The 16,404-nt window shown below is 37.9% G+C and overlaps 1 protein-coding gene across 1 annotated transcript in view; it reads left to right on the forward strand.

The window, feature by feature from the left end:
* The window catches only part of C10H2orf73 (chromosome 10 C2orf73 homolog), a 65,255-nt gene extending 54,011 nt beyond the window's left edge, over nt 1-11,244 (forward strand). The window contains exons 4-5 of the mRNA XM_059275146.1: nt 10,108-10,223; nt 10,916-11,244. Coding sequence (XP_059131129.1) covers nt 10,108-10,223; nt 10,916-11,086 — 287 coding nt within the window. The 3' untranslated portion in view covers nt 11,087-11,244. The remainder of the gene's footprint in view (nt 1-10,107; nt 10,224-10,915) is intronic.
* Nucleotides 11,245-16,404: the final 5,160 nt, after the last annotated feature.

The raw sequence follows: 16,404 nt of genomic DNA on the forward strand, positions 1-16,404 counted from the left end.
TTAACAGGTCTTTCTAAAGCTTTTCTCTTGGCCCTTGAACTGACCAACCTTTTTAATACTAAAATGAGGATAATTAAACAAATAATATGCATAATTGATGTTATGTGCATCCCATCAACATTAATTATCCTCTCATTTAATTGTTCCATTTTCAGACTGCCTAATGTATTGTCAAACAAAGACCAATATTGTAAAAATATTTCCTATTTTTTAATGTGGGAATTTTTTTTCTTTTTTAACTAGTTTCTCCCTTTAAGATATCTGATATCTTAATTGACTTATCAAGTTTTCATAGAACAGTAGATGTCCGAGGGAATTTCAAAGCAGCTACCTAGCATGGTGGCTGTCTGAAATGGGAATTGAGAGAGAGAGAGAGAGAGAACCTACTAAAAGCTAAAAACTAAAGAAAGTCCAGCCACATGCTTTGGCCTGAGCCAAGTGCTCTGTAAACCCATATATTGGTGAAATTATTTAGGCCACTCCACGTAGTTAAAAGGGAGGTGTATTTTGTGGGGTAACTTACAAGTGAAGAGATAGTTTACATGGTCTGGGAAAGGTGTGGCACAGTCCGGCGGTGTTCTCTGGAGAACTCTGCTCGGTTTACCTCCAGTGTCCAGGGTCCAGGAACCAAGAGAGCCTGCTCATCCAGATCTTGGGTATTCAGGGTCCTCTCTTGGCCCCGCCTTGTAGGTGTGACAGTTACCTAAGCCTCAATGGGGGTTGGAACTTCCAGATCAAAGCTGGAATGGCTACCCACTACATCTCCCCATTTTGTCTAAATAAGAAGGTTCTAACCTAATACAAGACTAGATACAAAGGAATGGTTATCAATTATTGTCAAGGAGTAATGAGGGATAATGACCTAGATAAGATGGAACTACAACCAATGTGAATAATATCAAGCAAGAAACACTAAAATCCAGAGAAGTCTAGAGCATAGGTAAATGGCATGTTACAAAGATCATTCCAAAAGGTGTCCTATCCTAAAGAATCTGAATCTAACACTTAATATGTTCTATCTAAGATATTATATGTATATACTAAGTTGTAACTATAACTGCTAGTTTTCAATCCCATCAAAGACCTGAGAAGGAATATAATGGTACCTGAGAAATGGAAGATGGATGCAAGCAACTTTCGGGAATCTTGCAAGAGTAGACAGAGACACCTGGCAGCCTGGACAGTCACCTAATGTTTCTCAGCATTATTGGTGTATTCAAATTGGCTACAGGCCTAGAGTATCTGACAGACCATTTTCAGAAGCAGGAATTCTGAAAGACCATCTTACCCTGTCTTGGCAGAGTTCAGTAGTCGCTTTTCCTTGTGTACCGCTTGTCCAGAAAAGAGAGCATTCATACTGTCAGCAGTTGAAGCAAGGGCAGTTCTTTGCCCAGCAGGCCATTTTGTGCCAAGAAGAAGACAAACTTCTACAAGGAAATGTCTTAGAAGCCCATTGTTCTCTTGGGATCAAATTGGTGCTGCCAGGAGCAATTGTGTCTCATGTCAACAGAATTCTAAGTTATTTAAATGTCATATTCTCAGGGTCTATGAAGTGTTTGAAGATTACCTGTCCATCCAATCTATGTATCTGTAAATCTTGATAACCTAACTAACATAACTATAGAGATGACAAGCATAGGTGACTATAAATCTATAAGTCTTATTTACCGAAATAACTAAGGACTAAGGCTTCATGTAAACAAGGTAAACAGTCTATAAGCAAATGTACGGTAAAGGACAATGACTTCAAAATTGTGACAATACACAAGATATTTATAACAGAGGTAGGAATATATAGTGTGATATGCAATCTGACAATAATCTTAAATATGTATCAATACGCAGAATATCCTAAAGAGAAGTCGAACATACATACAATATGACAGATATAAATTTACATTTGTATCAATATACAAATATTTCCAATAAGAGTAGAAATATATGTATATTATAACAAATATAGTTCTGTATTTGTATCAATATACAAATTATCTTAAACAGGAATATAAAAATAGTTTACTTTTGTATCAACATATAAGAATCCATAACAGTGCAAATTACAGTGCAAATTATCTAAGGCTGCTTTTTTACTAAATTTGTTTACTAGTATATACAATAATCTACCATAATATCTTATACCTATCCATTCCATTTCTTCTTTTCCCTTTTTCTGAGACACTTTTTCTTTTCTTAAGGAGAATATTGAGTTTAATATTTTCTTCCACCCCCAACCCTATAACTATCATCCATAACCCTGAGAAATATGAAACCTTAGGGAGAAGGGGCATCGTTTTCTTAGAATTGCTTCCTGCTGTTTAGGGGGTGATGGTATCTCTGTTGGGTACTGTGAGAAAGCTTAGATAATTAAATCTCAGTTAGACTAACTGTAGATTCCATAGCAAGTCTCAGAGTAATGGATAAGATTATCTGAAATTCTGGCAAGAAGTGTAGTATGATGATGATTACTATGCATCATTCTGGATTGGGTAGAGTTGTTGTTGTTGGGGCCCCATCTTCCTTTTGGAGACTTCAGAGATTGGTATTGGAAAAACTTATTTTTTTATCAAAATGGAAAGTTTGGATTTAAAGATGACATGACATGTAAGAAAGGATTCTGAGAAATCAAGAGTAAGCATGGAGAGAATTAGAATCTTAAAGACAATGGTCCCTTTTTATTAACTTTCTTCTGTCCCACACCAGAGAGCTCTTGCTACCCACTACACCCATAAGCAGTCCGGCCACTTGCAGCTCTAGCCCTTTGCAGCTCTGGCCACATGAGTTGGAGTTCTGGCTGCAAGCAGCTCCAGCTGCATGTAGCCAGATTGCTTGTAGCTCTGGCCGAGCCAAGGAGCCTATAAGCTCAGGCCAGGGGTCTACTCCTGGCCTGTAAGGCCACCAATGCTTTTTAATGAATTCTTGCCACGTGGGCACCAATTTGTAGGAAAATTTCTAAATGGTCTTATTAAATAAGAAACAGAGTCAAATATAGGGGTGAAAGCTTTAGAGATCAGGGAAATAGTGAGAGCTACCAGCTAACCTTAACTCACCATGCCGCCATAGCTTCCCAAGAGAGCTACTTCCTGTCTACGCAGGCTTTTATTGCCTTGTTGTTCTGCTCTCTCATTGGCCCAGCTACCTCACTTCCTTGTCATTGCCTGTCTGTACAAACCTCCAGGTCTTTATGGTTGGTACTGGGATTAAAGGCATGTGTTACCACACTTGGCTGTTCCCTAGTGTGTCGTTGAAAACACAGAGACCCTGCCTGCCATGTGATCAGATTAAGGGCATGTGCTACCACTGCCTCACTTTTATGTTAATGGCTTGCTATTTCCTCCGATCTCCAGGCAAACTTTATTAACATACAAATAAAATATCACCACATTTCAGCACAAATAAAATATCTCTACACAGCACAGTCAATTGTGGGCAGTGCCACCCCTGGGCAGGTGGTACTAGGTTGTATAAGAACACAGGCTAAGCATGCTATGAAAAACAAGTCAGTAAACAGTCTTCCTCCATGGTCTCTGCTTCAGTTGCTGCCCAGCTTGCTTTCCTGCCTTGGCTTCTCTTCATGATGGACAATGATCAGGACATGTAAGCCAAACAAACCCTTTCTTCCCCAAGTTGCTTTTGGTCAGGGTCTTTATTATAGCAATAGAAAGCAAAGTAGGACACCAGGTAATTCATTCTAATTAATTCAATTTACTTTCTTCTGATGTATTTCTATTTCAGTATCTTCATAACGAGCTACCTTAACTTAATTGCTTAAAAGAATACACATCTTATTTGCTCAGTGTTCTACAATCTGGACCTGGGTTGTGTGTCAGTGTTCTGTTGCAGAGGCAGGCTTGAGGATTATACTCAGCTGGCACCCTAGAATGTCTGGTCCTCTCCTCCTATGGTCTCTTTAGGTAGTTTGCCTATCAAGGTGGCTGTACTTCTTACTCAGCAACTCAAGTTTCCCAGAATACAAAAAGCAGAAGCTGCAAAACTTCCTTGAGGTGTGTGCTAGGAGCTTGCATTGTGTCCCTTCTGCCACATTGTATTGGTCCCAGCTAATCACAAGGCCTGACCATTTTTATTGACAGTATGTTCTGACTTTTCATAGGAATAATACTTATTTTTCTATTCTTTAGATCTTGTCTTTTTCAGGATATATATATATATATATATATACACATATATATATATGTATATATATATGGCATTCTCCTTGATTTATTTATATTTTTATTTGAATGCATCCTTGAAAAATGTGGGATTAAAAAGGTTGGTTCTTTGAGAAAATCAACAAGATAGACAAACCCTTATCCAAACTAACTAAAAGGCAGAGAGAAAATACATAAATTGACAAAATCCAAAATGAAAAGGGAGACAGGACAACAGAAAATAAGGAAATTCAGAGAATCATTAGGTCATACTTCCAAAACTTGTATGTCACAAAATTGGAAAATCCAAAAGAAATGGACAATTTTCTTCATATATACCAGATACAAAAATTTAGTCAAGATCAGATAAACAATTTAAATAGACCTATAACCCCTAAGGAAATAGAAGCAGTCATTCAAAATCTCCCAATCAAGAAAAAAAAAAAAGCTCAGAGCCAGATAGTTTTAGCATAGAACTCTACCAGACTTTCAAAGAAGAGCTAATATCAATACCCCTCAAATTATTCCATAAAATAAAACCAGAAGGAACATTGCCAAATTCATTTTATGAAGCCACTGTCACCCTGATTCCCAAAGCATGCAAAGATCCAACAAAGAAAGAGAATTACAGACCAATTTCACTCATGAACATTGATGCAAAAATACCCAATAAAATACCCACAAACTGAATCTGAGAATACATCAGAAAGATCATTCACCATGACCAAATAGGCTTCATCCCAAAGATGCAGGGAAAACAAACTGAAAGAAAGGATCCATATGATCATCTCATTAGATACTGAAAAAGCCTTCGACAAAATCGAACATCCCATCATGATAAAAGTGTTGGAGAGATCAGGGATACAGCCTAAACATAGGATTAGGATCATACCTTCACAAATTAAAGGTAATATACAGCAAGCCAATAGCCAACATCAAATTAAATGAAGAGAAACTCAAAGCAATTCCACTAAAGTCAGGAACAAGACTGTCCACTCTCTCTATCTCTATTCAGTATTCAATATAGTACCCAAAGTTCTAGCTAGAGCAATAAGACAACTAAAGGAGATCAAGGGGATACAAATTGGAAAGGAAGAAGTCAAAGTATCGATATTTGAAGATGATATGATAGTATACATGTGACCCAAAAACTCTACCAGGGAACTCCTACAACTGATAAACACCTTTAGTGAAGTAGCTGGATACAAGATTAACTAAAAAAAAAAAAAAAAAAAAAAAAGTAGCCCTTCTATATGATAAACAGGCTGAAAAAGAAATCAGGAAAACGTCACCCTTTACAATATCCACAAATAATATAAAATATCTTGGTGTAACTCTAACCAGGAAAGACCTATATGGCAAGAACTTTAAGTCTTTGATGAAGGTATCAGAAGATGGAAAGATCTCCCATGCTCATGGATTGGTAGGATTAACTGGTAAAAATGACCATATTACCAAAAGTAATCTATAGATTCAATGCAATTCCCATCAAAATTCCAACACAATTCTTTACAGACCTTGCAAGGACAATACTCAATTTCATATGGAAAAGAAAAAAACAGGATAGCTAAAACAATCCTGTACAGTAAAAGAGCTTCTGGAGGTATCACCATCCCTGATTTCAATCTATACTACAAAGCCACAGTAATAAAAACAGCATGGTATTAGCATAAAAAACAGACAGGTTGATCAACGGAACCAAACTGAAGACCAAGACATAAATCAACATACCTATGGACACCTGATTTTTTATTTTAAAAAAAAAGCCAGAAATATACAATAGAAAAAAAAGAAAGCATCTTCAAAAAAATGTGTTAGTCTAACTAGATGTCAGCATGTAGAAGAATGCAAATAGATCTATATCTATCATCCTGCACAAAATTCAAGACCAAGAGGCTCAAAGACCTCAATATGTATATTAACCAGATACACTGAATCTGACAGAAAAGATAGTGGGGAATAGCCTTGAATGCATTGGCACAGGAGACAACCTCCTGAATGGAACATCAATTGTGCAGGCACTAAGATCAACAATTAATAAATGGGCCCTTATGAAACTGAAAAGCTTCTGTAAGGCAAAGGACATTGTCAAAAGGACAAAACGGCAGCCTACTAATGTGTTTCTGTTACCTTAGCGACTACACATGAATCTACTGATATTTTAATTACCATTCACTCCCCACAGGCCCGAAGTCAGTGCCCTGCTCACCACTCAGGCTGTGACCTGGAGATACTTCTGGTCTAAGGCTCTAGATCTTCCACAACAGAGATATGTAGGTTTAAAGTAAGCCTCTATAGTTCTATTTACCAACAAAGACTCGAAAGTCAAATGTGGGGATGAAATCTGCTAGATTTATAAATACTTGAATACTCATAATTCTTACTAGAAAAAGTATTTTATGTCAATATCTGAATATCAAATAGAATTCATAAATGTTAATAAGTATCATTTATTAATGTATTTTCCATACTTACCTATTTCTCCAAATTAGAACATGTTCTTTTGCTTGTTTTTTTTTAATTTTTATTTTTATTTTGCAATACAATTCAGTTCTACATATCAGCCATGGATTCCCTTGTTCTCCCCCCTCCGGCCCACCCTCCATTCCCACCTCCTCCAGGGCAAAGCCTCCCCCACAGACTGAGATCAACCTGGTAGACTCAGTCCTGGAAGGTCCAGTCCCCTCCTCCCAGGCTGAGCCAAGCGATCCTGCATAGGCCCCAGGTTTCAAACAGCCAACTCATGCAATGAGCACAGGACCCGGTCCCACTGCCTGGATGCCTCCCAAACAGATCAAGCCAATCAACTGTCTCACCCACTCAGAGGGCCTGATCCAGTTGGTGACCCCTCAGCCATTGGTTCATAGTTCATGTGTTTCCATTCGTTTGGCTATTTGTCCCTGTGCTTTATCCAACCTTGGTCTCAACAATTCTCGCTCATATAAACCCTACTCATTCTCACTAATTGGACTCCCAGAGATCTACCCAGGGCCTAGCCATGGATCTCTGCATCCAGATCCCTCAGTCATTGGATGGGGTTTCTAGCACGACAATTAGGGTGTTTGGCCATCCTATCACCAGACTAGGTCAGTTCGGGCTTTCTCTCGACCATTGCCAGTCTATTGTGGAGGTATCTTTGTGGATTTCTGTGGGCCTCTCTAGCACTTTGCTTCTTCCTATTCTCATGTGGTCTTCATTTACCATGGTCTCCTATTCCTTGTTCTCCCTCTCTGTTGTTGATCCAGCTGGGATCTCCCACTCCCCCAAGCTCTCTTTCCCTCAAACCTCGCCCTTCATTACCCCTACTCATGTCCAGGCTGTTCATGTAGATCTCTTCCATTTCTCTGTCATTGGGCAATCCCCATGTCTTTCTTGGGGTCCTGTTTTCTAGGTAGCCTCCCTGGTGATGTGAGTAGCAGTCCCAGTCATCCTTGTTCCACATCTAGTATCCTGCTATGAGTGAGTACATACCATGTTTGTCTTTCTGAGTCTGGGTTACCTCACTCAGGATGATTTTTTCTAGATCCATCCATTTGTCTGCAAACCTCATGATGTCATTGTTTTTCTCTGCTGAGTAGTATTCCATTGTGTATATGTACCACATTTTGTTTATCCATTCTTCAGTTGAAGGGCATCTAGGTTGTTTCCATGTTCTGGCTATTACAAACAATGCTGATATGAACATAGCTGAACAAGTGCTCTTGTGGTGTGGTTGAGCATTCCTTGGGTATAACAGTCCAATTAAGAAATGGGTTGTAGAACTAAACAGAGAATTCTCAACAGAGGAAACTCAAATGGCTGAAAGACATTTAAGGAATTGCTCAACATCCCTAATCATCAGGGAAATGCAAATCAAAACAACTCTGAGATACCACCTTACGCCTGTCAGAATGGCTAAGATCAAAAACACTGAAGACACCTTATGCTGGAGAGGATGTGGAGCTAGGGGAACTCTCCTCCACTGCTGGTGGGAATGCAAGCTTGTACAACCACTTTGGAAATCAATATGGCACTTTCTTAGAAAATTGGGAATCCATCTCCCCCAAGATCTTTTGCTTGCTTTTGACAGGGTCTCATTATATCACCTTTGCTGACCTGAAATTTGCCATATAGACCAGGCTAGCCTCATACTGACTGAGCTACACCTGCCTCTACCTCCTGAGTGCTCACAGTAAAGGTGTTCACTATCATGTTAAGCAACAATCTGTCACACTGGGGAAAACCATATGTTACTTTATTTTGTTCTGCTTTGTTTGAGACAGAGTATGGTGGTATTTTACTTGTACTGAAATGTGATTTTAATTGTATGTTAATAAATAAAGTTGCCCGGGGGTCAGAGCTATTAGAGCCATAGCAAGAGTGTGGCAGTGGTGGCGCACGCCTTTAATCCCAGCACTTGGTAGACAGAGCTAGGTAGATCCCTGTGTGTTCAAGGATACAGCCAGCATTGGAGACACACACCTTTAATCTCAATACCAACCATAGAAGACCTAGAAGTCTCTACAGAGGCAGTCATGTGTTTGGGTTTACAACCAATGAGAAGGCAGAACAGCTAGACTATATAAAGACATACACACAGGAAGTAGGTCCCTTTCGGAGAGCTCTCTTGGCTGAAGCAGGAAGGGTAAGGCTCTTAGCTCTGAACTCTTGGCTTTCTTCTCTGAATCGGCTCTGTGTTTCTTATTTAATAAGACAGTTGGTTACATTTACAACAGAGTCTCACTGTGTATCCCAGGCTTAGTCTTGAACTCATTATATAGCACAGGCTGGCATCAAACTCGTGGCACTTCTCCTGTCTGAGTGTTGCGATTAAAGCTTATACCACCACTGTCAGCATTTAGGTGTGAGTCCTAAAAATTATATATATAATATATATATGGTATTATATATAATTATATATGGTACATAATTTGAATGCTAGAAAAATATAAAATATATAATCAAAATTTAATTTACCTCTCTCTACCTTTTTTCAGTCACAAAATTCTCTCCCCTACAGGAACTATCAGAATCAATTTCTTATACATTATTCCAGAGATATGTCAAGGATATGCAAATTACTACATCCATGTCTATAATTGTTAAAATGAGAATCAAAAGTATTTTCTTTGACAGAATTCATTCAACTCTTTGATTGTTAGCAGCAGGTGGACATTGCAAATGAGTGGAACCTCTGGTATCAGATTGAAGTGTAAAGAATTTGTGTTCAGCAACACCAGCCATCCTGGGTGTCCCAGTGACATCAGCACAGAAGTCTTTGGCCATCATTATAATCACTCAGCCATGGCCACATATCCAGCAGAAACCTTTTCATACCCTTTCTAGTTGTCAAAAATAATTTGACAAACAACTTATGTTTTCACTAAGGCATATTGGTTTCTATTTAAAAGCATATCTAATAAGAGCTGAAGAAATGGCTTAGTGGTTAAAAGCACTGGCTGCTCTTCTAGATGACCTGGGTTTTATCAGCACCACATAGTGGCCCACAACCTTCTGTAACTCCAGTCCTAGGGGATCTGACCCCCTCTTCCAGCCTTTGAAAGTATCAGACACACATGTGCATATACATACATGCAGGCAAAATACTCAGACACATATAATAAAAATAAATATTTTTAATTTATCAATTCCATGTGTGGAACTAATTTGTTTTGGTTTAGATCTTTTCATGCAGAATAAATTCTGAATCCATAATATTAAAGTATGGGTAGATAACTTACTTAAGGAATTTCTGTTGACTTTTTTTTAAATGAGAAACGGTCTTACCTTGCAGCCCTGGAACTCACTATGTACAGCAGGCTGTTCTTTGCCTCCTAAGAATCAGGACATGAAGGAGTCTACCACTGTGCCTGGCATTTTTTGATAGTTTCATAAAGCATAAATATTACAATATTTATATTTCCATACGCAACTCTAGTTATTGTACTGATTTCACTGAAATATCTCTCATTTTTCCTAGTTCCACTTACCTGTCTGAGTTCATCAGCAGAACATGAAAAAAAATTTGTAGAATACATCTCCTTTATACATCAATATGATTCCAGGAAAACTCCCAATGAGCCCATCCGGGGAAAGGTGAGGCAGTGTTTAGAACTAATTATTTAATACTGTAGGACTGAGTAAACTTATAGGAGAACTTGTAAGCCTTTTAAGTCATACTTGTCTTTCTAAAAGTTTATCTAAGCAAATGTAGTCATCAGTAGGTTAGTCGCAGCTACAAGTCATATAAAAACCAAGGACGGTATTGTGATTTTGAACCACAGGGATTTTTGTTTATATATTGAGAGCACTAGCTTAAAGCAATATTGGTAAAATTTTAGATGTTCTTATACACAGAACAGAGTTCAATAGTAGTTGCTAGAATGTTTTCAACTATACAGATGTTTGTTTTCATAGTTCATTGTAAGTAATCCTTTCAGACATTTGGACACAATCATCAATTCTACAAATTGTAGTTTTACTTGCAGTCATAGCAACCTACAAAGCAAAAAATAAAATTTGATACAAATAGTTGTGTACACTCCAGTGATAGGAAAGCACAGATGCTTCCTTGCCTGTCTGCTTTTTACTTCTCTGCTCTCATTTATTTTCTCTCTGTTTACAAGGCTCACCAAAACTTCTGGTGGTATCTTTAGTTTTGGACTCAAGTGACAGTCAATGGAAAGGCAGACAAATAAGTTCCTTCATCATCAGGACTTGAACTAACCCACACACTCAGCTACAGTTCATGCTTCTGTGGATAATGTCATCTTTGTTTTCCTTTCCAGAGATATGGAACCTTTGTGCAGAGAGAGATAAAGCCACAGACTACACCAATAATTCCTAAGGGACCAGATGTATTACTAAACGCTCTAGGGTCATGTTCATCAGGACAGCCCCAAAATACAGAAAAAGAAAACTCATCAGGAGATAGAATGACCTCACCAGGCCTGTGCTGACAGAATTCCCAAGAACTGCTGCAGACCTAAAACAGCTTATCAGAAACAGAAGGCAGTCCAGCCCAGCAGGCCCAGGGCCTGGGGTGCGGGCAAGCTCTTCTCACCAGGCATGGGCCTTTGAGCCCGCTAATAATAAAGTCAGGGTAAGTGAGGACAAATTCTGGTGTTCAGATGAAAGCGTCATCCCTGGAATGTAGGCAGGTTTCCCCCAGTGTCATGCGGGCACTTGGTGTTGTTATCAGTAACCTCAGAACAAAGAATTTACATAAATGGGGGGGGGAACTTAAATAATACACCTCAATTTTAAGTGGTCCAAATGAGTGATAGATTAGGAAACAGTATATCTGTCTCTTTTATAAACAAAACAACTTAACAGAAAAACAAACTCTTAAAGGAGAGGCCCAGTTTACACAATCATTAGTTACAGCCCTGGAATCAAACTGGCTGGAATGTTGACTGTATTTCATGAAAGTTGTGTGACCTTGGGTAAGTTACTTAATCTCTGTCTCAGTCAGGGTTTCTGTTGCTGCAGTGAAACACCATAACCAAAAAGCAAGGTGGGGAGGAAAGGGTTTATTAGACTTACACTTCAGCATTTCTGTTCACCACTGAAGGAAGTCGGGACAGGAACTCAAGACAGGGCAGGATCCTGGAAGCAGGAGCTGATGCAGAAGCCTTGGAGGGGAGCTGCATCCTGGCTTGCTTCCCGTGGCTTGCTCAGCTGAACTTCTTATAGAACCCAGAACTAGCAGCCTAGGGATGGCACCACACACTATGGGCTGGGCCTTCCCCCATGATCACTAAATAAGAAAATGCTTTATAGCTGGATCTCATGGAGGCATTTCCTCAACTGAAGTTCCTTCCTCTGATGACTCTAGCTTGTAACAAGTTGGCACACAAAACCAGCCAGTACAACTTCTTTAGATTTCATGAAGTTATTGAGCACGAGATTGTACAATATATGATTCATCAATATATTGATCAATATATGGTCATTGTAATCCCATCATTACTATTTCTACACTTAAATGTTCAATTTAAGGATAATTTTCTATAAATTTTAAGTCTTCTTTCTTATTCTAAAACTTAGACCTCCTCTATACACAACTGGGTGATGTGGGATGTCTTTCTGTATGCTGTGAATATGTGTTGCTCTGACTGGTGGATATACAAATCTGCATTGGCCTATGGCAAGGCAGCTTAGAGGCAGGTGGGAAATCTAAGCACATATATATACAGAGAAAAGAAAGAAAAGGAGAGAGAGATGCCAGCTGCCACCAAAGGAGCAGCAAGAGGCCAGCAGACTGGTAATGCCATGATCACATGGCAATTTATAAATTAATAGAAATGGGTTAAGTTATAAGAGCTAGCTAGAAAGAAGCCTGCCATAGGTCATACAACTGGTAATTAATATAAGCCTCTGAATTAGTATTTTATAAGCAGCTGTGGGACTGTAGGGCCAAGTGGGACTGGAGAAATCTTCCAGCTACAATTGGCACCCAGACATGGTAGCAAGAATTTCCTCCAAAATCCTGAGAAAGCTTTTTAAAAATTTCTAAAACAGAGCTAAAAACAGCTTCCTAAATGTGTCTCTCAGGCAAGCTACACTATGGTGGGTTCACAGCATGTGGGCTTGAGCTACAGCATGGCGAATTCCCACCAAGTTACACAGCTGTGCAGAACTTTGTATAGTGGATTTAGCTTTTGCTAGTAAAAAAAATAAAAAATAAAAAATAAAGGTTTCTGGGCTACACATTTCTTGATAGAGGCATAGACCTACAGCTTCCCAGAGCTGGTAATAAAGGTACCTCTGCCATGTTGAGAAGCTGCAGTGGGTGGAGTCAGCAGCCAAGGCTGCCACTTTTCATCCTAGCCATGCAGTTTAACAGTTTAAAATCTCTCCTGGTCAGAGAAGGATTATAGATTCAAAATAAGACAGATTCAGATGAAATAGAACTCTAAACTGTTTACAATGTGTGTAAAAATGTAGGTACACTTGGAAGAGAGAGAAAAAAGAATATATGCAGTTATATAAAGAAATAAGAATATGTGCAGTTATATAAAAAATAGTTTTTAAAAATACAGTCTTTAAAGAGACAGTAAAAGTAATATAAAAAATAAGCCACGTAAAGATGGAAATCACATACAGAGTCTGGATTATATTGTCTTTGGAATTTTTAACTGCAGAGAGACATTTGATTGTAAAGGCTACTCAGTTAAACCAATATGGACATTTGAAAGGTGTCTTGACTTCAAAATTTGTGTCTAAGGATACGTTGCCTTGGAAAAGAGGTTCTGCTTTTGTTTCCACAGAAGATGAGAACCTATGGATTGCTTCTAGGCTAATATAGTTTGATCAACCAAAATCCCCTGAAAGGTTGATACAGCCTCACAGACTACTACAGCTATGATTTAACTATAATTCTTAATTTTCTCAGGATCCTCATAAGAATGCCAGTGCCCCCCAATTACCAGGAAGTAGTATGAGAAGCTACACTCAAATTCCCAAAATACTGCTTATTTTCATTTATTTTTTTATTTGGAAAATTGAAATATGTACACCATACCATTGATACTTATTCAGGATTTTAATGGGCAACTGCTTTGAGTTCTGAAAAAGCTGATTCTGTAGTTACACATTTACTAGTTATGGCCATCATGGATATACCTGCACAAATTATACCTGACAATGCTCCAGCATATGTTTCTCATAAAATGAAACATTTTTTTTGCTCATTACAATATAAAGCATATTACAGGCAATACTACACAATCCTACCAGCCAAGCAGTTATAGAAAGATCAAACAGACCTCTAAAGGATATGCTAAATAAACAGAAAAGGGTAACAAAAAACCCCAGAAATAGATTACATAATGCTCTATTAACTTTGAATTTTCTCAGTGCTAGTGAGAAAGGAACAACAGCTGCAGAGAGACATTGAATAATAGAAAAAACTACAAAATTAAATCAGCCTATATACTTTAAGGATGTGCTGACCTCAAGATGGAAACCAGGAGATGTGTTATGCTGGGGATGAAGTTTTGCTTTTGTTTCTACAGAAGATAAGCTGTGAATACCATCAAAATTGATAAAGGTTCAATTTGAACGAAAGACCTCTTAATTAGAAGAGGTGATAGTTCATCAACCAGCATGACCATCCAATTTAAACTAATTTATACCATTAACACATGCATTTTCATTTAATCAGATATAACTTGCCAAAAGGGAACCTCCCCAAAGTTAATCTTGGGGAAAGGTTTTTGTTTTTGTCTTTTAGGAGAATGAAGGCTAAGGAATCTGAAGAACACTGGACAGATTGAAACATCTGAAGAAAAAGGACAAATCATCTAGAAAAAATGTCCCCAGAAAAGGAGTAATTTGGCCTATTGGTATATCACATATAAAATTTCTTAAGTCTTCCTAAATGTTTGCTTCTGCTGTTCTCTATAGACACTTAACACAAATGGTCTTCTTGTAGTTCCAGTTCAATTAAGAATTAAAGCTGGCTTGGAGTTGGAGAATGAATCTCTCCTTCTTTAAACCCAAGCATGTTGTTAAAAGAAAAATGCAAACTCTCTGTGTATCATGCCAGAAGAAAGAGCCATCTTCTAATATGGGACAGGAGAAAACAAAAAAAAATTAAGGGACTATTCTATTGCTACTAATCTCAATTCTTTGAATCTATTTTGATTCTTTAAACTTTTCTTAAGGTATGAATTTTATATCAAAATTTATACGATTAATATATATATTTTAAACTTTTGCTATGATATTAATGGTCATATACAGTACTAAATAATTCTAGAAAAAAAAGCTTCAATTAGCTGTCTATACATGTTTTTGTGAGTCTCTATTAGTTTCCTGCAGGAAATCATGACCAGGCCTAACATCGAATTTGAAGTCTCCAGAAAGATGATGGTGCGCCACAACAATTCCATTTGGACAACAATAATACCACAAAGCTGACAAACATCACCCAAAGATCAGCTTTGCACTATAAACTGCTCAGAACAATTTTGAATTGGCTAGCTGAGATGATCCAGTTTCACAGACTACTTGAACAAGGACTTGAGATAAGCCCTGAACTTTGGCATTATGCAGAGACTGGACAACAAATGATATAGCTACCTTTCCTAGAACTTGACAATTAACCCAAAATTTTTCTTTTCAGAATAAAGATGCCGTCACCCATAACCAGCAGAAAGCAATTTTAAGAACACGACACCCACATTCCCAAAGAGGTGGTATGGGGTGGGTGGTTTTTTATCTTTCAGTGGGTTTTGAGTTTGGGATAATTTTCATTGTTTAGGAGGGTCAGTTACAAGTTGTTGTTGTTAATGGTTAGGAAAAGGGCTAAGCAAAGGAGACTAGATTTAAGGTTCTTCTAAAAAATATATATAAAAATGATAGAGGGTAGATTATTGAATATACTCTGACAAGTAAAGAGAAGATATAGAAATGACATAGATAAAAGAAAAATTATTGAATCTACTTTTAAAAGACAATTACTAGTTTTAAATACTTTATATTGGATTGGATTTTTGTATATTGTATACAAATTATATATATTGAGATTGATATTGTTGGGAAATGCTGTACATATATTTCTAATCTTATTCAGGATATTGTACTTATATTGTTCATTTAACAATGTAATGCAATTTGCTAATCCTCAAAGGTTATTATTACCAACTATTAGGATATAAAGAAATGAAAATTAGTAGTTAAACATTATAATTGAACTTGTAGTCATATTAGGTATGTTTTCGAGGTCGAGCAGATATATTTTAGATAGACATGTCATCTTCAAACCTTTTGGAGACCTACATTTGGCATTTAAATTTTTTTTAAAAATTGAGACTTTCTGCACAGTGAGACATGTCTGCTCCTGGCAGCACCAATTTACTTCAGAGAGGAAGATGGGCATCAAAGACACTCTATATGGAGTTTATCTTTTTCTTGGAAAAAATAGCCATTTGGGCAAGAAACTGTTCTTGTCTAGACTGCTTGATTGACTGGACATGAAGGACCCATAGGAAGGTGACCACTGAACTTTGCATGGCAAAATGGTCCTTCAGGTTCCTGCTTCACAGAAGAAAATGCCAGACATTCTACAGAACACAGAGAGAAGTGACTGAGAGACTCTAGGTCTGTGGGCTGAAGACAGATGCCCCAACTTTACAGAGGAACTTTGGATGACTGTCTAGGCTGCCAACTGTCTCTGTCTATTCTCGCAAGACTCCCAAAAGTTGCTTGCATCCTTCTCCCATTTCTTAGGTAATATTATATCCTTCTGAGGTCTTTGATGTAGTTGAAG

Source organism: Peromyscus eremicus, chromosome 10 (genome assembly GCF_949786415.1).
Source record: "Peromyscus eremicus chromosome 10, PerEre_H2_v1, whole genome shotgun sequence".
Classification (NCBI taxonomy): domain Eukaryota; kingdom Metazoa; phylum Chordata; class Mammalia; order Rodentia; family Cricetidae; genus Peromyscus; species Peromyscus eremicus.